Source organism: Camellia sinensis, chromosome 15, assembly GCF_055761805.1.
Source record: "Camellia sinensis isolate YWXY chromosome 15, ASM5576180v1, whole genome shotgun sequence".
Taxonomy (NCBI): domain Eukaryota; kingdom Viridiplantae; phylum Streptophyta; class Magnoliopsida; order Ericales; family Theaceae; genus Camellia; species Camellia sinensis.
Window position 1 is genome coordinate 8,023,574 of NC_138975.1, and position 25,366 is coordinate 8,048,939.

Sequence of the window (25,366 nt, forward strand, 5' to 3'; positions counted from 1 at the left end):
AACTTTTCAATTGTGACACATTTGACCTTGAATTTTAAATTTTGTTTCAAATAAAGACAATAAAAGATATTTCTTTTGCAAACGGTTCATTTCAAAGGCAAAGTCAGCATATAACTTATTTTATATTGATTAACTTCTATGTTGTTTGACATTTAATGACCCGTTTTTTTAATAATAAATAATGCTGAAACTTTCTTAGTTATAAAGTTATATTTGGTTTGAGAATCTATTTTTAGAATTTTTCTAAGAAACTAAAAATTAAATTAGTGAAAAAAATTAAAAACACATTATTTTTATATAATTTTATCTTTTGGGAGGGTAGAAATAATTTTTTAAAATAATTGTTTTAAAATTTATTTTTGTTAAATTAATTTCTATTTTTTCCAAAATCAAACGTGACGACAATTTTGATTTTATTATTAAACCAATCCATTAAATTAAAAATCCAAAACTAAAAACATTTCATATATTATACATATCAATTACACATTAAAAGCCTAATAACCATTGGTAACCATCCAAAAAATCTATCACCAACAAATACAACCATCTATTACATGATAACCATAAAAAAATGTCATAAAAAATAACCACTCATTACATGATCATCATCAAAACACATACTAAAAAATAATTTGGCAAAAAAATTAAAAATAAAAATGTAAAAAAATTATCATTTTTATATAATTTTATCTTTGATGAGTAGAAATAATTTTTTAAAATTCAAAAATAATTTTTTGACATTTAATTTTGTCAAATTAGTTTATATTTTATCAAATTGATGACTTCGCCCTTGAAATAGAGCGATGGGGGTCTTCAATTGTCCTTGTTTGAAATTAGATTCAAAATTTAAGGTCGACTGTATCATAATTGAAAAGTCAGAGATTAAAGTGACAAAACCCCCAAACTACAGGGACTGTTAGTGTAATTCGCTCTTTATTTTTGTGTAATTTGGTCCATGTTTTTTTTAATTATATTAATTTAGTCCAATTAATAATATCCATTAAAAAATTAGATATAGAAATTAGGCTGAAGCACCAATAAGTTTCAAAATATGATCTTATGAACTGTTTAGTCTCTTTTTAATTTTTTTTTTTTTAATTTTTTATGAATCCAAAGGTCCCATTAAAGTGAAAATTATATAAAAGGATAGTCATTTACATGTTTAGGTTTAATTTTTTCAGGATAAAAGTGAGTTTCTCAAAATATAAAATTACACATTTAGGCAATTTGTACTATGGAAGTTTTGAATTGTCCCTCATTCCAGAACAAATCTCACATTATGAACAAAAACTTAACTCTCTAATGTAACACTCCAATAATGTAACACTTCAATGTAACACACTAAAAAACTCACCGGTATACTTTTTCTAAACGTAACAACGTAACACTTAAAAAAAATATTTGGTGTACTTTTCCCAAACGTAACGCTCCAATGTAATACAAAAACAAAAACAAAAACAAAAAAATCTTTAGTGTACTTTTCTCAAACATAACACTCTAATTACTGTAATTCCAAATGTAACACTTCAATGTATTAAGGTGAGAGTGGCTATGTGGCTGAGATCTCATATAAGTGGTGTCTTATTCTTAGTGAACGATGTTGTTGTTAGGGAAAATCTATGATTCCCCACAAGTAAATCAATCAATGGGAATAAAAATTAATGCGGAAAAATTCAATCAAAAGCAACACAAGAATTTTTGCGTGGTTCCCTCAATGTGAGGTACGTGTACGGGATCAAAATCCGATTCCACTATCAACCAAATAAGTTCCAAACGATTACAAACGAGACACTAATGGTCTCACAAAACCACCCTTAGGTGAATTCCAAATAATCACAAATAAACAAAGAGGAAAGACCTCACCAAATAGAAGAATCAAAATCTTCAGAACCAGAGTTGTAGAAGACCCAAAATAATTAACCAAAATCAACTCCAGCCGCTTCAAAACAAAGTAGCAAACCAAAGCACCAATTCTTGAATTTGATGGCACCAATTCTTGAATTGACCAAGTCAAATACAAAGCAACAAAACAATACCAATTGAAACCCACCAAATTAAGTTATACGCCAAACACTCTCACCTAAAGCTTTGCTGCTGCCGCTTACGTTTTTTTTTTTGGGAAAAACAATACCCACAATAAATATATTGTGAATCTAGGGTTTATTATCAAAACTTTAGTTGTTTCCAAATTGGATTGGGTCTCCATAAATTAAATATAATATGTAAAAATATATTATAATTAATACTAAACCAAATTAAACTCTTTTTCCAAACCAATTGGGTCCCACACTCCAATAAGGAGATATACCCAACAATTCTCCCCCTACCTACTTAGGTAGAGATATCAACCATACCCGCCAAAGTTCGACACTTCAAATGTTTGTCCTCAACAAAGTCTTTGTCAACATATCCGAAATATTATCATCTGTGTGAACCTTTTCGAGTTGTAACAATTTCGAATCTAACACATCACGAATCCAATGGTATCTCACATCAATGTGTTTCGATCTCGAATGAAAAGTAGAATTTTTACTCAAGTGAATAGCACTTTGACTATCACAATAAAGCACATGCTTTTCTTACTTCAAACCCAACTCTTGCAAAAATTTCTTCAGCCATAACTCTTCTTTGCAAGCTTCCGTAATGGCAATAAATTCAGCTTCGGTAGTTGAGAGAGCAACACATTTTTGTAATTTAGATTGCCATGCCACAACTCCCCCTGCAAAAGTCATCAAATACCCCGAAGTAGATTTTCTAGAATCAACATCACCAGCCATGTCAGAATCTGTGAACCCATCAAGCATCGGCTTACCATCCCCAAAACACAAACACACCTTCGAAGTCCCTCGAAGATACCTTAAAATCCATTTTACCGCTGCCCAATGTTCTTTACCCGGATTAGAGAGAAAACGACTCACCACACCAACGGCGTGAGTAATATCCGGCCTTGTACAAACCATGGCGTATATCAAAGAAACAACTGCTGAAGCATAAGGAACTTTCAACATCTCTTCTTTGTCTTTCTCACTTGTAGGAGATTGATTCGAACTAAGCTTGAAGTGACCCACAAGTGGACAACCAACCGACTTTGCTTTATCCATGTTGAACCTCTCAAGAACTTTCTCAATGTAGCTTTCTTGAGACAACCAAATCAGCCCATCTTTGCGATCACGAACAATTTTCATACCAAGTATTTGCTTTGCCGGTCCCAAATCTTTCATAGCAAAAGACTTGCTCAACTCCAATTTCAACCTGTTTATCATGGTAGAATCTTGACCAACAATTAACATGTCATCAACATAAAGCAAAAGAATAATAAGTTTACCATCCGAAATTTTTTTCACAAACACACAATGGTCCGAAGTGGTTTTAGAAAAATCATTATTCATCATGAAAGAGTCAAATTTTTTGTACTATTGCCGTGGAGCTTGCTTGAGGCCATACAAACTTTTCTTCAATTTGCAAACAAATTTCTCTTTCCCTTTCTCTACAAAACCTTCCGTTTGCTCCATGTAAATTTCTTCTTCAAGGTCACCATGAAGAAATGCGGTCTTCACATCAAGTTGTTCAACTTCAAGGTTCATACTTGCAGCCATGCCAAGTACAACCTGAATAGAAGACATTTTTACAATCGGTGAGAAAATCTCGTCAAAGTCAATACCTTTCTTTTGCCTAAAGCCTTTCACAACAAGACGTGCTTTGTACCTCAGAGTCTTGCCATCATTCTTCAATTTGAAAACCCACTAATTTTTCAAAATTTTCCTTCCCTTAGGCAACTTCACTAAATCATAAGTCTGATTTTCAAGTAAAGAATTCATCTCCTCGTCCATGGCTTTTTTCCAATCATCTTTCTTTGCATGCTCAACTGTTTCTTGGTAGCTCTCAGGCTCCCTTTGATCGGAAATCAACACAAATTCATTGGGAGGATACTTTCTTGAAGGTTGTCGGTCCCTTGTAGATTTCCTCAACTCAAGTTGTGGTGGCGGTTCTTGAGTTGGATGTTCTTCCTCAATTTCTGGCTCAACCTCATTAGGATTAGCATCATCCTCTACATCTTCAATAGGTGGCTGCATATCTCCCCCGTTTTCATCATCAACTGAAGATGAAGGAGATAAATCCATGTCAATGAGATCACTAGTTTTTGGCTCTGGTTGATCACCTTTGCCAAAGTCTTCAATTGTTTGGTCTTCAAGAAACACAACATCACGGCTTCGAATGACTTTCTTATCGACCGAATCCCACAATCTATACCCAAATTCATCACGCCCATAGCCAAGAAAAATACATTGTCTTGACTTGTTATCAAGCTTGGACCTCTCATCTTTTGGAATATGAACAAAAGCTCGACAACCAAACACTCTCAAGTGCTCATAAGATACATCTTTGCCGGTCCAAACTCTTTCTGGAACATCACCATTCAAAGGATAGGAAGGTGACAATTGATCACGTCAACCGCTGTCTTCATTGCCTCACCCCAAAAGGATCTTGGCAATTTAGCTTGTGAAAGCAAACACCGTGTTCTTTCCACAATGGTGTTGTTCATCCTCTCGGCAACTCCATTTTGTTGAGGAGTCTTCTTAACTGTCCTTTGATGCCGAATACCTCGGCTGCGACAATACTCATCAAATGGCCCAATATATTCACCACCATTGTCTGATCGGATGCACTTCAATTTCTGTCCTGTTTCTCTTTCAACCATGGCCTGAAAATGCTTAAATACTTCTAAAACTTGATCTTTAGTTTTTAGTAGAAAAGTCCAAACTTTCCTTGAATAATCATCAATGAAAGTGACAAAATAAAGTGCACCACTATGTGTTCTAACTTTTAAAGGACCACAAACATCCGAATGAATCAACTCCAACACATTTTCTTTTCTAGAAGCAACATTTTTATGAAAAGAAACTCTATGTTGTTTACCCGCCAAACAATGAACACAAGTTTTAAGATGTGTACATTTCAAACCGGGTAGAAGCTCTTTCTTGAACAAAACTTGCAGCCCCTTTTCACTCATATGGCCAAGCCGCTAGTGCCACAATTCGGTAGAAGTATCATCTTGAAGTGCATTGACAACACCTTTACAAATTTTTCCTTGCATCGAATAAAGTGTATGAGTCTTCTTGCACTTAGCCACTACCAAGGAACCCTTTGTGAGCTTCCATATTCCATCACCAAATTTGTTGTTGTAGCCTTCATCATCTAGCTTCCCGGTAGAGATCAAATTGAGGCGAATGTCGAGAACATGCCTCATATCTTTAAGCAACAACTTGCAGCCCAAATTTGTTTCCAAGCAAACATCACCCATGCCAATAATCTTGGACAAACCTTTATTACCCATTTGAACAGAACCATAATCTCCTTTGGTGTAGGTAGTGAAGAAATCAACTCGAGAAGTCACATGAAAAGAAGCACCGGAATCAATCACCCAATTGCTCTCTTGGCCCACAAAATTGATACAATTATCTTCACAAATGACCATGAGATCATCGGTAGTAACTGCCGTTGTGTCTTCTTGCTTCTTATCCACACTTTTGTTACGCCTTTTCTCCTTGTTCTTGAGCTTTTGGCATTCTCGCTTCATGCGCCCTTTCTCATGGCAATAATAGCACTCAATGTCTTTCTTTGAAAAAGAACCATCTTTTGATTTGTCACGGCTTTGATCACGATCATGAGGAGTCTTACTCATCCCCCTTGTTTTTCTTCGGCCTCTCACAACGAATGCTTCCGAATGAGAGGAACCTGTTAATTTTCTTCTAGTTTCTTCATTCAACAGGCTACTAGTAATTTGGCCCACTGTGACAACTTCATCGGGCGCCGAATTACTAACGGTCACAACTAAAGTCTCCCAACTTTCAGGCAAAGAACTAAGTAGCATCAAAGCCTGCAACTTATCATTAAAAACAATTTTCATTGAAGCAAGTTGGTTAACAATACTCTTTATTTCATTCAGATGTTCCGGAATAGGGCTGCCCTCTTTATATTTTAAATTAACCAACTTACGAAACAGAAAAGCTTTATTTGTGGCTGATTTCCTATCATAAAGGCCTTCTAATTTTTTCCATAAATCATGTGCTGAAGTTTCAGTAGCAACATGATGAAACACACTGTCATCAATCCATTGACGGATAACCCTAACGGCTTTTCGATTAAGCTTATTCCATTCATCATCTTTCATACCCTCGGGTGTGCCACTATCACCCTTAATGGGTCCATACAAATCTTTACAAAATAATAGGTCCTCCATTTTAGTTTTCCAAGTTACCTAATTGCTTCCATTGAAGCTAGACATACGGCCCACATTCCCCTCCATTGATTTACACAAATAAATAAACTCAAATAGATCGTAAGCTCTAATACCAGTTGTTAGGGAAAATCTATGATTCCCCACAAGTAAATCAATCAATGGGAATAAAAATTAATGCGGAAAAATTAAATCAAAAGCAACACAAAAATTTTTACGTGGTTCCCTCAATGTGAGGTACGTCTACGGGATCGAAATCCGATTCCACTATCAACCAAATAAGTTCCAAACGATTACAAACGAGACACTAATGGTCTCACAAAACCACCCTTAGGTGAATTCCAAATAATCACAAATAAACAAAAAGGAAAGACCTCACCAAATAAAAGAATCAAAATCTTTAGAATCAGAGTTGTAGAAGACCCAAAATAATTAACCAAAATCAACTCCAGCCGCTTCAAAACAGAGTAGCAAACCAAAGCACCAATTCTTGAATTTGATGGCACCAATTCTTGAATTGACCAAGTCAAATACAAAGCAACAAAACAATACCAATTGAAACCCACCAAATTAAGTTATATACCAAGCACTCTCACCTAAAGCTTTGCTGCTGCCGCTCACTTTTATTTTTTTTTGGGAAAAACAATACCCACAATAAATATATTGTGAATCTAGGGTTTATTATCAAAACCTTAGTTGTTTCCAAATTGGATTAGGTTTCCACAAATTAAATATAATATATAAAAATATATTATAATTAATACTAAACCAAATTAAACTCTTTTTCCAAACCAATTGGGTCCCATACTCCAATAAGGAGGTATACCCAACGGTTGTTTTCAACTTTCAACAAGTTCGGAGGTGTCTTGGGTCTTCATGAGTTGTAGGTGGAGGAGTTGTCTTGGGTCTTCAACGATGTTGCTGTTTTTTTGCTGCTATTCATGAGTTGTAGGTGGAGCTGCTGTTTTCTGTTGTTTGCTCTGATCGGTTGTTTGCTATTATTGGTGGAGTGGCTGTTGTTTGCTCTGTTCTATTCAGTTGTTGATGTGTTCTGCTTGGCTGGGGTCATTTTTTTGCTCTACCCCGTTGGTTTTGTTGCTGTGGGTGGGGTGGTTGTGGGCTGTTTTCTGCTTTGTTGTTGTTGATGTTTTGGTTGCTGTTGGGGATGATTGTTGGGTGGAGTTTCATAGGGAAAATGGGTGTTTTGGTTTTTGGGTGACTCCATAAGAAGGTAGATTGGGGTTTTGTTTTAATTTGGAAGGAAGGGAGGGAGGGGAGGAGGGGGGGTTTTGTTGGGTTTGGTTTCTCACCAACCTTGGGGTCGAGCTTGTAGATGATTGGGCTCTCTGTTCGGTACCAACCTAGTTGGGATTGGGTAGTTTGCTATGATGCTTTGTGCTCTTCCCCTCTTTTATTGATGTACTTACATAAGTAATGTATGTGTTGTCATTAATAAATTTTTCTTTTTGCTGATAAAAAAAAAAAAAATGTAACACTTCAATGTAGCATATTCCAATATAACACACAAAAACACTAAAAAAAACTTCTTAGTGTAGTAACAATACAGTTTGAAATTACACATTTGACTAAAATTTACTAAGGAATATTTGTCCTCATATATTGGAATGGTTTAAAAATCTCACTTCCTTTCTTTTTTAATATTACATTGGAGTATTACGTTTAGGAAAAGTATACTAAGAATTTTTTTTTTTAATTTTTTTTTGTTGTTACATTGGAGCGTTACGTTTGGGAAAAATATACAATTTTTTTTTTGTGTTACATTAAAGTGTTACACTAAGAAATCTTTTTTGAGTGTTATATTGAAGTGTTACATTTGAAAAAAATACATCAAGGAGTTTTTTTTTTTTTTTTTTTGTGTTATATTAGAATGTTACACTAAGGAGTTTTTGTGTGTTATATTAGAATGTTACATTAAGGAGTTTTTTTAGAATATTATATTAGAGTGTTACATTTAGGAAAAGTACACTAAGGAGTTTTTTTTTTTTTTTTTTTTTTTTTTTACATTAGAGTGTTACACTAATGAGGTTTTTTAGAGTGTTATATTAGAATGTTACGTTTAGAAAAAAAAATACACTAAGGAGTTTTTTTGTGTATTACATTAGAGTAAGCTAAGGAGTTTTTTTGGAGTGCCATATTAGAGTGTTACGTTTGAGAAATTTATAGTAATGAATTTTTTTGTGTGTTACATTAGGGTATTGTACTAAGATTTTATTTTATTTTCTTAGTTTTACATTGGAATGTTACGTTTGAATGTTATATTGAAGTATTACACTTTTTAGTGGGTTAATACGCTTTGTAGATATGAAACCGACTATTTTTTATCAATTAAAATTTATGTAATCATTTTAGGCTAACACCAAATAGGTAATATCAACAATCCCTACAATCACTCCATGAAATCTCTAAAAAAAAATGGAAATGTTAAACCATAGCTTACCCACATACGTTCAAATCCAAAAAAAAAATATCAAAATCAAATCTTAAAACGAGGGCAAACAAGTAAACTCTAATATTATTAAATCAAATCAATAATATATACTACAAATAAAATGGACTAATTGGCTTATAAAAAAACATGTAAGACTAAATGGACTAATATTTTTTCAAATGAAATTTATGAGTAATTTTTTCTAAAAATTAAGGAAAAAATAATGCATTCGAAAGGAACGGACTCGTTTCCAATTGGATGTACATCGGCCTCGCAATCTTTTTGAGAAGAGCAAATGAATTATTATGGCCATTGATTTCACTCAAGTTTCTAAAGGGCATTATTAATTGGATTAAAATGTGCTATTTTTTATTTAATTTTGGACATAATTTAGTTTTTAGAGTAAAATTTAGAAAAAATTAAAACATAATGGGTTAAAGTGAACCCTCTATTTGGATATAACTTTCAAAAATTAATTCCACACCTTCTTTTGAAAACATATCTATCCGGTCATCCTCCCGGATGTTTCCCAGACGTTCGGCCGGTTGACCAGAACAATTTTTTTTTTTTTTTTGGCACTTGTTATTTTTATATTTTAAATAAAAAATATTTTCAGAATTTTTTATAAATTTTTTATGAGCTTTGAATATAATTTTAAGTTAAGCGTTTGGTTATAAGTTGTAAGTTTTTTAATCAAATATCATATGTCACATCAAAAATTTCAAACTCAATTCAAAACTGATAACCCAACAATTTTCTACATTTAAATCATAATTCCAAGATTTACAAACTCAAAATATAAATGTCTTCTCAATTCATAAACACTACCTAAATAAATTTTAAAAATCAAAGTGAAAAAATAACTAATTATAAATAGGACAAAATGTAACTTACAAAAACAGATTGCTTATTCTTACGACAACAACATAAAGTTGTTCCCCTCCCTCCTAATTTAATTTAAAGCAATGGTAGGAATGAAATTTTTTATCCAAAATTCTAATAAATACTCGTATGGGTGTGGGCACTCCCCCACACTCATATAAGTATTTGATAGAAAATTTAGAATCCCTAATATTTTTGTATAATTTAAGGATTAGCATGACTCCATTCCATTTCATGGGTTAGTTCGGTGGAGTTTGGGTATGTTAATTTATTTATGATTCATTCATTTTACAAGTCTCTCTCAATAGATTCTCACAAAAATAATAATAATACATTGATTAAATTTTTTTGATCAGTAAAAAATTAATTAATTAAAATAATTTTTTTTAATAACCAAGTGTTTAGACTAGCTTTTGTATGTCTTGTCCAATCTCGAGATCCTAAAATTAATGACCGAATAAATATCCAACGATCACTTGGAATGACTTAAATTTAAGATCTTAAATCTTATCTTCAATTAATTAATTATAACTTCATAATTTTATGTGAGGCCCATTGTATGTGTGCCACATATGAAGAGACAGCAAATAAAATATGAAGCAATAGTCATTCTAATATTATTGATAAATTCAATAGTTTGAATCATCCAAACATAACCTGTATACTTCGGACACAATGAAACTATGCCACTGACTGATCAACCATATTATTCCCTCCACCCAGCAATCACAATATTTCTGGCACCACTTGGCAATAATAAATCCATGATACCAAATCCCAAGAAACTTAGTGACAAATTAATTCTTTTTTATATTGTTTTTAATTAAGAGATCTTAATATATATATATATATATATATATATAAGTGAAAGATAAATAAATATTTACATTTCATCTAATTTTATATAATTTTTTTTTTCTATTTTTCTTTTTAAACTTCTTCCAAAATCTGTTAAACAAATATAGCGTTAAATTGACCGTAATCATAAAAATAGAAGGCTATCTTTTCGTCTTTTTGCGCAAGACCAGTTTGATAAGATATCATGTCATTTAAATTGACTGTAATCATAAAAAAAGGAGGCCATCTTTTCGTCTTTTTGCAAAAGACGAGATTGATAAGATATGATGTCATTTGATTTGTCAACGTAAAAAGAAATAACAAGTTCCTATAATGATCACCACACAATTAATTAATTAATCAACGTAGAGAATCTCGCCCAAAGGAAGCATGCATACTGTATACATAAGGCAGTCTTGCTTACAAACCCAATTAAAAAATGAAGAGAAACAATAAAAACAATAACAGGATGTTTTTGCATATCTTCCTTGTTTTGATTAGTTTGTGTGCTTTTCTTGGTACATCCCAATGTAATGTTTTTGGGAATAGTTCAGTTGTGTTTCAAGTGGGTATGGTTCTTGACTTGGATTCAATAGTAGGGTGAATAGGACTGAGCCACTTAAAAATGGCTCTTTCGAATTTTTATTCGGCTTGTGAAAATCACACAACCAACCTGGTCCTCCGTATTAGAGACTCCAAGGGCTATGTTATCAATGCTGCTGCTGCCGGTATAAATCCTTTTACATATACATACATATATATGTGCACAATTTGTATTGTTTCTTATTGGACAAATTACAACGGTAGTTTTTGTATTATGGTCATTATGTTATTTTAATCCATGTAATTTCATTTAGTTCCATTTTTATTTTGAATTTATAATTTTGTCTCAATTTAGTCTAATTAATTACAATTCTTAACATTTTTTTTATGAAAAATATACAAAAAAAGGTCGTGTGTTATATTTTTAAGGGTAAAATTATAAATTTACTCAACTCAATGAGTTAACCTCAGTCAATTTAGTGATAATTTTTCTTTGTTAGTATATTATTATACTTTGTATATAATTGTTATAGCATCAGCTTTCGGCGCCTTTGTGCCTTTGTTATCATTGTGTTTGTTCCTTTCGGCTAAAGCATTAGCCTTGCCTTTCGGTGCCTCGCGTCTCGCATGGCATGCCCAATATCAGTCTATAAATAGAGAGCTAAGCTCCCTTTGTATAAACACACAACAAATATATATACACATTTATTCATTTGCTCTCTCTCTCTATCAATTTATTTTACATGGTATCAGAGCCTCACATTTAGACAGATTGTTGCATCTCTCGAACTTCTCTGTCTTCTCTATTCAACCACACCAATCTCTTCGTCTCCTTACGACGAATCCATCGCCACCAAATTCATCACCGTCCGACCTTCCACGCGCCTCCACGCGCTGCCAGAAGTTCAGGCCACTCTCACCCTCGTTCTCCGACGCGCTCTACGCGCCTCTGCACTGTCCCGTGCTACTGTGCTCCGCGGCTTTCTCTGCTAACGTGAGCCGCGTGTTTCTGCGTCAGCCGACGTCAGCCCTACTGCTTTCGTGCGCCGCCTGCTGTCCTCTGCTATTGTGCGCCGGGCATTTCTCTGCTAACGTGCGCCGCGCACCTCTCTGCTTTCGTGCGCCGCCTGCTGTCTCCTGCTATTGTGCGCCGCGCACTCTCTGCTAACGTGCGCCGACCGAATTTCTGGTCCTATTTTTTGGTCCAGTCACTCTTTTCCCACTGATTTCGACCTTCTGAATTCACTGGTACCCTCAGATTTTTCAAATTCTACCTCTAAAGTACGCTTTTGCCCTCATGGATCGTCTCGACTCCTCTAACCACCCTATTTCCGTTGTTCTTGACGGGACTAACTATGTCTTATGGGCACAAGCTATGTCTGGGTTTCTCAAAGGAAAGAAACTTTGGCGCATCATCACTGGGGATGTGTGCAAACCCATCCATACAACCACCGAATCCGCTGCCACCACAACCACCGAATCCGCTGCCACCACAGACTCCGCTGCCAAATATATCGATCGTCTGGAGGATTGGGATAGTAAAAACTATCAGATCATTACCTGGTTTCGCAATACCTCTATCACATCTATCAGCCTTCAGTTTGGTCGGTTCCAACTTGACTCTGCTTCCTCTCCCGCCAAGGACATCTGGGATTTTTTACAAGAACGCTATCAGACTACTGGCCTTGCTCACCAATATCAGCTTCTGAGTCACCTTCACCGTATGCGCCAAGAACCAACTCAGACCATTAATGACTTCTTGTCCCAAATGTATTATGTTTGGGATCAACTCGCTCTTTCTGAACCTCCATGGGCTTGTACTAAGGATGCTGCCTTGTTTACCACTTACCGTGACCAACATCGCTTGGTTCAGTTTCTCATGGCTCTTACTTCCCGTTTTGAGCCCGTACGAGCTTCTCTCCTCCATCGCACTCCTTTACCCACTCTTGAGCAAGCAATTTCTGAACTCTTGTCAGAGGAAACTCGGTTTGGTACTCTCCATCCGCACCCTGTGGACTCTGTTCTTGCTACTCCCCAGACTAAGAGTTCTCATTCCCCTCCTTCACCACAGAAGTCAACCTTCTGCAACTACTGTCAAAATCGCAGTCTTCCGTCGACTCATCTTCTGGTTAATTGTCCTGTTCGCCTCTGTCGGTTTTGCAACAAGACTGGTCCTGGTCATCTCCAGCAAGATTGCTTCCGCAATCCCGCCCGTGCTTCTCGCAATGGTCCTTCCCCCGGGCATTTTTCCCGCAGCACCTCCCATGGTCGGTTCCAACGCACTGCTGCTGCTGCCTCAGAGGATGTACCTTCTCCTGTCCCTATAGATCCTTCCACTCCAGTCTTCTCTCACACAGATGTCGAAGCCATGTTTCAACATTTTTTGCAAAAATCTGGTACTCCTTCCTCTCCTGCCTTGTCTGTCACTGCAGGTAACACTTCCTGGTACTTTGACTCCGCTTGTTGTAATCACATGACCTTTGACTCTACTATTTTTACTCCTATCTCTATTACTCCTCATGTTCCTTCTATCCATACTGCTGATGGGTCTCTTCTGTCTGTGAGTCATGTTGGTTCTGTTTCCACCTCTCACTTATCTTTATCTCATGTCTATCTTATGCCTGCTCTCACTTTAAATCTTATCTCCATTAGTCAATTATGTGAGCATGGTCTAACTGTTACCTTTTCTCCTACTGGTTGTTTGGTGCAGGACCCTCGGACGAGGCAAACCCTTGGGATAGGCCGTAAGCATGGACGCCTCTACGAACTTATCCATCTTCATGTTCCGGATTCCTCTCAGATCACAGCTCCTACCACTACTACCACTGCTCCTCGTTTATCTCCTTTTCAGCTTTGGCACTATCGTTTAGGCCATCTTTCTGCTGGTCGTTTAAAAACTTTAATTTCTAGTGGTCAATTAGGTCCTGTCAGTTCTGATGCTTTAGATTGTGTGTCCTGTCAACTTGCTAAACAACCTGCTTTGTCGTTTAATAAAAGTGACTCTGTTTCTCTTGCACCATTTGATCTCATCCATTCTGATATTTGGGGACCCTCTCCTACTCCCACTATGGGCGGAGCCCGCTACTTTGTTGTTTTTATTGATGATTTTTCCCGTTTTACATGGTTGTTCCTTATGAAAACTCGCTCTGAGCTCAAACAACTTTATTACAATTTTGCTGCAATGGTTAACACACAATTTTCTAAAACTATTAAGATTTTTCGCTCCGACAATGCCATGGAATATAAAGATTTTGACTTTCTTTCCTTCCTTCAGAGTCATGGTACTCAACCTCATCGTTCCTGTCCCGGTACGTCTCAACAAAATGGCCGTGCTGAACGGAAACATCGGCATCTTCTCGACACTACTCGTGCTCTTCTTCTATCTTCCTCTTGTCCAGAACATTTTTGGGGAGAGGCAGCTCTCACTGCTGCTTACACTATCAATTGTATCCCTACACCTGTCATTCATAATCACACTCCTTATGAACGACTACACGGCACCCGTCCTCCTTACACCACCCTTCGGGTCTTTGGCTCTGCCTGTTTTGTTCTTCTCCAACCTCATGAACGTACCAAACTTGAACCTCGTTCCCGCCTTTGTTGCTTCTTGGGCTATGGTATTGAACATAAAGGGTATCGTTGTTGGGATCCTCTCTCCCAACGACTTCGTATCTCTCGTCATGTGGTCTTTTGGGAACACAAAATGTTTTCCTCTCTCTCTCTCTTCCGTTTGTCTGTTCCCTCCCCCTCTCTGTTTTTTACTGATCCTTTCACCGATCTGTTTTCTGATGATCTTCCTCCTCCACCCATGCCAACTTCTCTAGAGGTCGCCTTGCCTGCTGGACTGTCCCATGCTCCTGCTCCCTCTGATGGTCCTGCTCTTACTTCCTCGGCCTCCTCCTCTCCTGCTGAGTCTCTTCCACTGGCTCCTCCTCCGTCTGCTCGACCACGCCGGGTAACACAACCTTCTACTCGTCTTCGTGACTTTATTGTTGGTTCTACTGCTTTTTCTACTTATGAACCGACCTCCTATCGTGAGGCTCGCTCTAATCCTCTTTGGCAGCAAGCTATGACTACTGAATTGCAGGCCTTAGCCAAAACTCATACTTGGGATATTGTTGATCTTCCTCCTGGCAAGTCTGCCATTGGCTGCAAATGGGTATACAAAATCAAGACTTGTTCTGATGGATCTATTGAGCGCTACAAAGCCCGCCTTGTTGCCAAAGGCTTTAACCAAGAATATGGTATTGACTATGAAGAGACCTTTGCTCCTGTTGCTCGTCTCACCTCTGTTCGCAGCTTGATTGCTGTTGCTACCTCCCGCCACTGGGATCTTTATCAAATGGACGTCACCAATGCTTTTCTTAATGGTATTCTTCTTGAGGAAGTCTACATGCAACCTCCCCCTGGGTCTGATTATCCACCTCCTAAAGTCTGCAAACTTCGGCGTGCCTTATACGGTCTCAAACAAGCTCCCCGCACTTGGTTTGCCAAGTTCAGCTCTACTATTCATGACTGTGGCTTCACCTCCAGCTCTTATGATACTGCTCTTTTTATCCGGAAAACAGCTCAAGGGACCACCCTGCTTTTACTTTATGTGGATGACATGATTATCACCGGTGATGATGTTGATGGTATTCTTCACCTTAAACAGTTTCTTAGCCACCATTTCGAGATGAAAGACCTTGGTCCTCTCAGCTATTTCTTGGGTCTTGAAATCTTCCATGATTCTACGGGTTCTTTTATCTCTCAAGCTAAGTATACCTCTGATCTTCTCACCCGTGCTGGTCTTACGGATTGCAAGACTGCCTCCACTCCTCTCGAGCCTCAGAGTCGTCTTACCCCTCTTGATGGAACTCTTCTCTCTGATGCTACCCTATATCGACAGCTGGTTGGCAGTCTTGTCTATCTCACTGTTACTCGTCCTGATATTGCCTATGCAGTTCATATTGTCAGCCAGTTTATGTCGGCTCCTCGTACCCCTCATTATGCTGCTTTACTTCGTATCCTTCGGTATCTCAAAGGCACCATGTTTCATGGTCTTCATTATTCCGCCCGCTCCTCTCTCCAGCTTCGTGCTTTTTCCGATGCTGATTGGGCTGGAGATCCTACTGACCGCCGGTCTACTACTGGGTTCTGCTTTTTTTTGGGTGATTCTCTTATTTCTTGGCGCAGCAAGAAACAATCTCTTACTGCTCGTTCCAGTACTGAGGCCGAATACCGTGCTCTTGCTGATACTACTCAGGAACTTCTCTGGCTTCGTTGGCTTCTTACTGATCTGGGTGTTCCCTCCTCTGGTGCTACTGACCTTTTTTGTGACAATCACAGTGCTCTTCAAATTGCTCACAATGATGTTTTTCATGATCGCACCAAACATATTGAGATTGATTGTCATTTCATTCGCCAGCATGTTACCTGTGGTACTGTCCATCTTCTCCCTATTGCTTCTGTCGATCAACCCGCTGATATCTTCACTAAAGCTCATCCTCCTGGCCGCTTCACTGATCTTGTTTCCAAACTCAACTTGGTTGATGCTTTCCCTCCTTGAGTTTGCGGGGGGATGTTAGTATATTATTATACTTTGTATATAATTGTTATAGCATCAGCTTTCGGCGCCTTTGTGCCTTTGTTATCATTGTGTTTGTTCCTTTCGGCTAAAGCATTAGCCTTGCCTTTCGGTGCCTCGCGTCTCGCATGGCATGCCCAATATCAGTCTATAAATAGAGAGCTAAGCTCCCTTTGTATAAACACACAACAAATATATATACACATTTATTCATTTGCTCTCTCTCTCTATCAATTTATTTTACATTCTTAACGATATTATCAATTAAACCAAATCGATACAAAATTTAAAATTAAGAGTTAAAATTGAACCAATTGAAAATATAAGGATCAAAATGATATAAGAAATAAATTATAAAAACTACTGGTGTAATTTGTCCTTTTTTTTTTTTTTATATGTAACCTAAATGATTTCCAAATGCATAAGTTTATTCAATTGTTTTGTTGTGTGAATGGGTATTGTAAGCAAAGTCCTAATTATCACCAAGCATTGAGATTCAGCCCAGCGTGGTTTTAATTTGTGAGAAAAAAAAAAGAGTTTAAGTTTAGGTGTGATGTGGGTTCGAGCGCCATTCCCCCCATCTTGCTCTTATCAAAAAAAAAATAATAATAATAATAATAAAATAAAATAAATGTTCTAGAAACATGACAATGGTCAAAAACAACACATGAAACATAAAATTACCTATTAAAAAAACTGTCGAAGTGAAAGAAGTCAGAATAACTCCTACATTACAAAGTGAGGGCCTCATGAGCAAGAATTACATTGAAAGAATTGACTAACAATTCATTATTGATTTTTGTATGATTTGTATCTTCATTCCATCAATAAAGTTTTTCTTTGCTTATCAAAGAAAAAAAAAAAAAAGAATCGACTAACAATTCTTTTATTTTTACATCAATAAATTCGTTTAAAAGAAGAAGAAGAAGAAGAAGAAGAAAGGATCGAAAGCTAGAGCTCTAGTTGCACTCTAAGTTGAGTAATACTATACAAAATAACAAATCTTATAAAAAAAAAAAAATTATTCACTGATGTGGCACTTGTCATATTATTGATAATGATTCCCTTTTAGTTTATAAAATTCTATTATTGCATGACACATTAATTAGTATGTAACTAACTTTATAATTTTTTTGCAAATTACACAAGAAAATACAAGAAAATTTGAATGTCTATATAAGGAGTTATTTATAACTGAAATTTCAAAAAAAAATTATCTTTTTCTTACAAATTTTTTATCTTAATCACATGTTTGAAAAAATATATATTTTTCCTTTTCTTTCACTTCAATGTCTAACAGTTTTATTTCCATTAAAGTTTTTTTCTAATCAAACGGAGCCTAAATACATGCAGCTATTGATTTGTTGAAATATGTGAAGGTGGATGCAATAGTTGGTCCACAAAAATCAGCACAAGCCAATTTTGTGATGGGTGTAGGAGATAGAGCTCATGTGCCACTCATTTCTTTCTCTGCGACAAGTCCTTCTATGCTTTCCCGATCTCATCACTTTGTCCAAACAGCTCTTGGCGATGACACTCAAGTTGGCGCCATTGCAGCCATTGTTCCTGTGGAGCAGTGGCGATTCCAAGAATTATTGTCAGTGGTGTTAATCAAAAATTTAAATGACATATATACAAAAAAAATTCACATTAATTATATATGTCACCTATTTACAAAAAGTCAACAAATTAATTTAAATTCTCAAATTATAAACAAAAGGAATGTCAATATATTAATACTACTCTTTAAACAAAAAGACATGTTAATACATGAGTTTTTACACATGATCACGACGAGATTTCATATTTCGAAATCGTTGCATAATAAGCTCATTATCAACACTATCAAATACATCATTCTCAATATATATAACCAAACAATCATTCATCTATTGATCACCCAAAACAAGACTATAAAATAACATTTTTTTACATATATATTTAAACAAAAGTAGACATATCATTAAAAAAAAAAATCGAAAAGTAAAAAATTTCATTGGAAGGTTCAAAAAGTAGTGGGTGTGAAAAGCATGGGTTCAAAATTATAATTTAGTGAGTTCAGTTGTTGACTTTTGTCATAAATTTTAATATCTATATAATAATAATAAAATATTGTTGAGTGGTTCAGGTGACATCTAAGCAAAGGGTAGCGTCGCCCCTGTGAAGAGAAGTTGTCACTACAAGAAAAAACACATTTGGTGACTAAATTTTTAGTCGCCAAAAGTCAATTTTTAGTTGCCAAAAGTCGGTTTTTAAGTTTCCCCGACTAAATTTTTTAGTCGCTAGTTTGGTCGCTGGAAAACGGTTGGGAAAGGTATTGGTGACTAAAAAACTTTTAGTCGCTAAAAAGCAAATCTTTACCGACCAAAACTTTGGTCGGCAATAGGCAATTATATTTTTTAAATTATACATTTTAGTCGCCAATAGTCAATTATATTTTTTTAAATTATACATTTACCGACTAATGTTTTCGTCGCCAATACTCAAAGAATCGACGACCAAACAGATTTAGTCACCAATAGTGCTTTTTCTTGTAGTGTGTCATCATAAACAAGGACATTGATTATGGGAACGGAGTAATTCCACATCTGTTGAATGCATTAAAAGATATCACGCGAATTTCCTATAAAAGCATCATTCCTCCTTCAGTGAGCGATGAATTTATAAGAGTTGGACAAGATGATGACAATGCAAACGAGGGTATTTGTGGTGCACATGACATACTCTCTTGGCACTCGCCTATTCCTGAAAGCCAAGGAAACAGGAATGTTGAGCGAGGGCTACGTGTGGATCATCACTGATGGGTTGATGGACCTACTCTCTATGATTCCCAATGTCATAGAAGCAATGGAAGGTGTCTTGGGGTTAAGCCTCGCGTTCCCCAATCCAAACGACTTGATTTCTTTCAAAATAATCCAAATTCTTTGATTAAACAAGACGAGCCAAACATTTTTGGCTATGGGCATATGGCACTATGTGGGCACTAGCTATGGCAGCAAGGAAAGTTGGATTGAAGAAGCCAATCAACAACATAGAGAACATTAGCACAATGAATTCGATAAACCTATTTACTTTTAGAATCTCTCAAACAGGTCCTAAAGTTCTCGAGGCAATGTTCGGGACAGCATTTGAAGGACTAAGTAGTCAATTCTCTCTTCTTAATGGACAATTAAAGCCTTCACCATTCCAATACCAAATACAATTGGAAAGCGGGGTAGAGAGGTTGGGATATGGAGACTGTACGGGGAGGAAATAATTCTCCTCGTATAATCCTGTTGACCAAGTCCACGCTCCTCCGTACGACGTCGCTTTGTCACCTGAAAACACAAACGTGAGCTAGCCGGCGGGTGTGCGCCGGAAACCTCTCCGATGCCTAAGTCAGAAAACTTGACAAATAGACAAAGCTCTAAGTTCTCAGAAAGATTGTGTTCAATTACCTCCTCCAAGGTGATGCTTGTAGGCTTTTATAAGTTTCCCGTGGCACAATCCTGGTAAGACTTGTATTTCTCCATGCAGAGTCCTCCTAGGATTCATACTCCAAAGGATAATGCTTATCCTTTTACACCCTCCCCCACTTCTTAAACCAAGTGGGATGGTTTTCTCCATAGCCGAACTACCACACGACCGAAATAACACTGGCTATGCTGAGCCACAGAGAAGGCCGAACTATCCTTAGCTCGGTCTTCTCCTTTAACTCATTACTTCGGCTGCCCCGGTTCAACCTTGGTGTGCTTAGACCAAACTTCCAAGTAACAAGTTCTGACCGACTTAACCAGAGTGTGTTATGACCGGACTAATTCCGAAACCGGTCTTCCCAGAACATACTGCGACCGGACTAACTCTAAGATCGGCCCTACTCCGAGTTGTCTCTGGACCGGAGTAGCCTTACTCTTCCTTGGGCCGAAGCAACTATGTCTTCTTGAGCCGGAATAAACTCACCTCCTTGGGCCGAAGTAACTTTGTCTCCCCAAGGCCGGAGTAACCTTGCCCTCTAGGCCGGAGTATTCAGTACGGCCTTTTTACCTAGTCCTCTGCGTTTTGGGCCTCAAAACCCAACTCGAAGCTCGGCCCAATTTTTTCCAAAAATTACCCTCTCAATTGCCCCTTAATTCCATCTGTGCAACATGATTGGGATTACCAGCCTTCTGGCCGAGCTAGAGTTTGTTACGCTTTTTCAGCCGAGCTAAAAACCCTTTTAGCCTTTCCAGCCGAGCTAAGTTTACCTCGGGTATCACTATGTCCGGTCAAAACGTCTCTTCAATCACAGCGACTGTAACGCTTCCCATTCCAGTGACACGTGGCAAACTCTGATAAGCTGTGGCCAACTGTCATGCCGCCCTTCAAAATTTTTGTACTGTTCCCGCTTCTTTTTGCCGCATTTTTCTCTCCCTTCTTTCACAAAATAACCTTTTTACTCTTTCTCGAATTACTTCACCTTCCATTCTTCATTTTCTCTTCTCCTCTGTTTCCTGAGTTTTTGAGCTTTGAGCTTACTGTGTTCGTGCTTCCATTGCTGCTATTGCTCCATCTTCAGCTTCTTCTTCTCCAATCTGGTAAGCAAGCCTACCCTTCTCGCTTTTTTTATTTGTTTTTCCATCTGTTTTTGTTTTGTATGCTTTTTGCAAACATTTTTCTTCATTTGTCTGCTTTGCTTTTGTACTTTTATGAAGAAACCAGTAGAACCCATGAGTATATGTCCTATACCCTAGAGAAAACTCGATTTTGATCCAGAATCACGTCCCAACCGAACTAGGATACTGTTTGTGTTATGTATGTAGATAGATTTCAGAGAACAACCGAACTAGAACTTGTAGGAATATCAGTAGTTTCTTCTGAACCACTCTAGCCAAGATAAGATCACCGAAAAAACGTGCACATACCGAACTAGGTACTTCGGTCTATAACCGAGCTAAGCCTTTCGGGGCCAAGCCGGCTTTCTTAGCTCTTAAACCGAACTCAGAAAACCGCCCCTAGGGGTTCAACCGAAGTAACTTTCCTCATACTGCAACCGATTTAAGCCTTGGGACTAAACCAGCTTTCTTAGTTTTTTAGACCGAACTCAGAAAGCTGCCCCTAGACGTTAAACCGGTCTAAACTGCTCAAAACCGAGCTAACAAACCTTCTGATGGGCCGAGGTAGAACCAGCCCACTAAGCCGAAGTAGGATTTGTATATCTTGCTTATAATTTGTAGCGCGGTCCAACGATCTGTGCTTAACCCCTTTGTTTTCTACCTTGCAGACTTAGGTTGCCCAGGCACTCCTGCGTGTGCTCAACCGAGCTACCGAGCCAAATTTTTGTACCGAAATAATTTATTCGTAATTTATTCACCAGATGGGTAAGTATAGATATCTAGTCGAGACCCCTGGTGGCATGGCCGAATTTAGGGAAGATTACCAAATTCCTGACGACGTCCATCTGACGTTGGCCGAAAAAGATGCTACTCCCTGGGACAATGAAGGCTTCGTCCCTTTTACCCTTCAATCCATAATAGAAACCGGACTACGGTTTCCTGTCCAACCGCTAATCTGCGAATTTCTTAGACAGACTAGGTTATGCCCCACCCAACTGTCCACCAATACATATCGTATTATAATGGGAATAGCCGCATTAAACCACCAAACCGGACTAAATCTTGGCCTAGCCGAAATATTCCATCAGTATTCCATCGGCTCGAAGAATGCTGGGTGGGTCTATTACCTTAGGATCCGCCGCCGCCGAGAGAAGATAATTAAGCATACACCGGACAAAGACCTTAATGATGATGACTTCTTCTGGGTCTCTGGGAATTTTGAGGACTTTCAAGCCCAAATTCCTGGCCGACCTATAAATTGGAAAATGGGAGAACCTGGTAATTTAACTTCGGTCTTCTTCCTTGTATTTTATTTCGGCTCTCGTTTAGTCTATTAACCGAACTAACACTTGTCTTTTTGGCAGATTTCGCCCATCTTCATTCCTTATATAGTTACCCAAGCCTTGCAACGTTACGAGCCGCCCTACGGATTAAAGAAAGAAGTTGGGCAAAGCTTCTGAACTTTGAGCCGACCTACCGGTACAGCGGTCGTAGAAAGGCAAGAGTGACAGACTTCCTTCTTGAAGAAGCACCTGAACCGGACCCTACTTTGCCCGAAATAAGACTTGTCTAACTAACCGCTGAAGAAGAGATGGCGAAGAGAAGCAGAGTTAGGGCCCTTCTCACCGAAACAACTAGGCCCGAAGTAACGCCTCCCAGTCAATCGCAGCTTGCTGTTGTGGCCCTCCCTTCTCAACAGCCATCCTCTTCCCGCCGAACCAAACGTGCCCGAACTGCTGAAACCGAACAAGTTTTGGTTGATGAAGAACCTGCTATTCAGCCGAGCTTACCACCGAGCCCCCAACCGGAGTCCTTCGACCGAACCATCGGCTGCTGGGCACCGAAACTAACCTTCAACGACCGAGACATTCTAGACACAGACTCGGTTGTTGCTGAGAAAGACCACCTGTTGGCCATCAATCTGGCCAAGAGCGTGTGTCTGCCCAAAGACATGGAGCATCACCAAAAACAATTAACCACCGAGCTGAAGTCCATTCGGTCTGCGACTAAATCAATGATTCTGGTTAGTAACTTCGATCGAATTTCTATTTTTTCCTCTTTTTATTTTCAACTTTTTCTTCGGCTAAAAGGAAGTTGCTTTGTCAGGCCATTCAGAAGAACCAAATCACCCACAGGAGAGTGCTAGAGCTGAGGAAAGTGACCAGGCAAGCAGCGGCAGAAGCAGAGGCGAAGTCGGCCGAACTGGAAGAGGCCAGAAAGGAAATGGCCGAACTCCGAGGCGAGGTCGGCCGACTGACCGGAATGGTTAGTTCGGCCGAAGCTGAAAAACAAAAGACTGCCATTGCTCTGAAGGACAAGTACTTGCGTGAGCTGGTGAAGCTCGAAAGAAAGAAAGATGCCGAAATAAAGGAGAAGGTGAAGGAGGCTGACAAACAAGGCTTCAAGAGGGCAGAGGATGCTTATGCCCAACAATGTAATGCTGCCAAGGAGCTCTTTTTTAAGTGCGGCTGGAGGGGAGCCGTTGAGAAGCTCGGTCAAGATCCTCAGACCGAGGTTTTCAACCCTCCAGCCTACTTTATACCGAACTCCCTGATGGAATATGCCACGGCCATGCAACAGCAGTTCCTTGAGGGCTCAGATGATGAAGACTCTGATGAAGACTCTGCCCCTGAGGATACTTCGGTTGTGAATGCGGATCAGGTAGTTCGGTCGGAGCCCATGGTGGAAGATCTAACTATTGATCCACCAAGTGAAACCGTGGCTCCAGCCGAAACCATTCTTTCTTCTGAAAACGTCCTTGCGCCCGAAACCGGTCTTCGAGTTGACGCCGATGCTGCCTTTGACGCCGAGATCGAAGATCTTTTTTCTTGATTTTGTACTTTTTTGTTTTCTTTGCAACCGTACTAAGCCCCCTTTGTAATGACTTTTTTTTGAATGAAAATGTTACGCAACTCTTACTCCGGTTTTGATGTGTATGCCTGTGCTTTGTAATGTCTTCTATTACTCCAACTGTTATTCTGGTTTTAGCTTTTTAAACTATGCTTACCAGCCAACCACTCCTTAGCCGATGTACTTACTTCAGTTATGGAGTACAAAGTGTTGGTGTATTCTAGTCAACCACTCTTCAGTCTTACGCTTACTTCGGCTGAAGAGTAATAAGTGTTGGTTTATTCCAGCCAACCACTCTTCAGTCTTACGCTTACTTCGGCTGAAGAGTAATAAGTGTTGGTTTATTCCAGCCAACCACTCTTCAGCCTAACACTTACTTCGGCTGAAGAGCAACAAGTGTTGGTTTATTCCAGCCAACCACTCTTCAGCCCAACACTTACTTCGGCTGAAGAGTAACAAGTGTTGGTTTATTCCAGCCAACCACTCTTCAGCCCAACACTTACTTCGGCTGAAGAGTAACAAGTGTTGGTTTATTCCAGCCAACCACTCTTCAACCTAACACTTACTTCGGCTGAAGAGCAACAAGTGTTGGTTTATTCCAGCCAACCACTCTCCAGCCTAACATTTACTTCGGCTGAAGAGTAACAAGTGTTGGTTTATTCCAGCCAACCACTCTTCAGCCTAACACTTACTTCGGCTGAAGAGTAACAAGTGTTGGTTTATTCCAGCCAACCACTCTTCAGCCTAACACTTACTTCGGCTGAAGAGTAACAAGTGTTGGTTTATTCCAGCCAACCACTCTTCAGCCTAACACTTACTTCGGCTGAAGAGTAACAAGTGTTGGTTTATTCCAGCCAACCACTCTTCAGCCTAACACTTACTTCGGCTGAAGAGTAACAAGTGTTGGTTTATTCCAGCCAACCACTCTTCAGCCTAACACTTACTTCGGCTGAAGAGTAACAAGTGTTGGTTTATTCCAGCCAACCATTCTTCAGCCTAACACTTACTTCGGCTGAAGAGCGACAAGTGTTGGTTTATTCCAGCCAACCACTCTTCAGCCTAACACTTACTTCGGCTGAAGAGTAACAAGTGTTGGTTTATTCCAGCCAACCATTCTTCAGCCTAACACTTACTTCGGCTGAAGAGCAACAAGTGTTGGTTTATTCCAGCCAACCTCTAAGTTAGTTTTTCCGGCTAACTTAGAATGGAAGATGCTAGCAATGCGTCTAATATCTACTAAAGCTAATTTTTACAAGGAACAACTTGTGCTCAAAAAGAATTTCTCATTTTATTGAAGGAAGAGAAAGTTACATATGTTTGAGAAAGAAAAGCTAAAAGTAGAATAACTTGAGATTGGCCGTATTCCATGGCCTAGGGATTGCCTTGCCATCCTTGTCTTCTAGGTGGTATGCCCCTTTGCCTGCTAA

General features: G+C 38.3%; 1 protein-coding gene across 1 annotated transcript; it reads left to right on the forward strand.

Annotated features, from left to right (window-relative positions):
- Positions 1 to 19,507: 19,507 nt before the first annotated feature.
- LOC145812778 (uncharacterized) lies at positions 19,508 to 23,921 on the forward strand. The gene is made up of 3 exons (XM_082907998.1): positions 19,508 to 19,732; positions 22,789 to 23,112; positions 23,196 to 23,921. The coding sequence occupies exons 1-3, from the start codon at positions 19,508 to 19,510 to the stop codon at positions 23,919 to 23,921; spliced, it is 1,275 nt and encodes a 424-aa protein (XP_082764124.1).
- Positions 23,922 to 25,366: the final 1,445 nt, after the last annotated feature.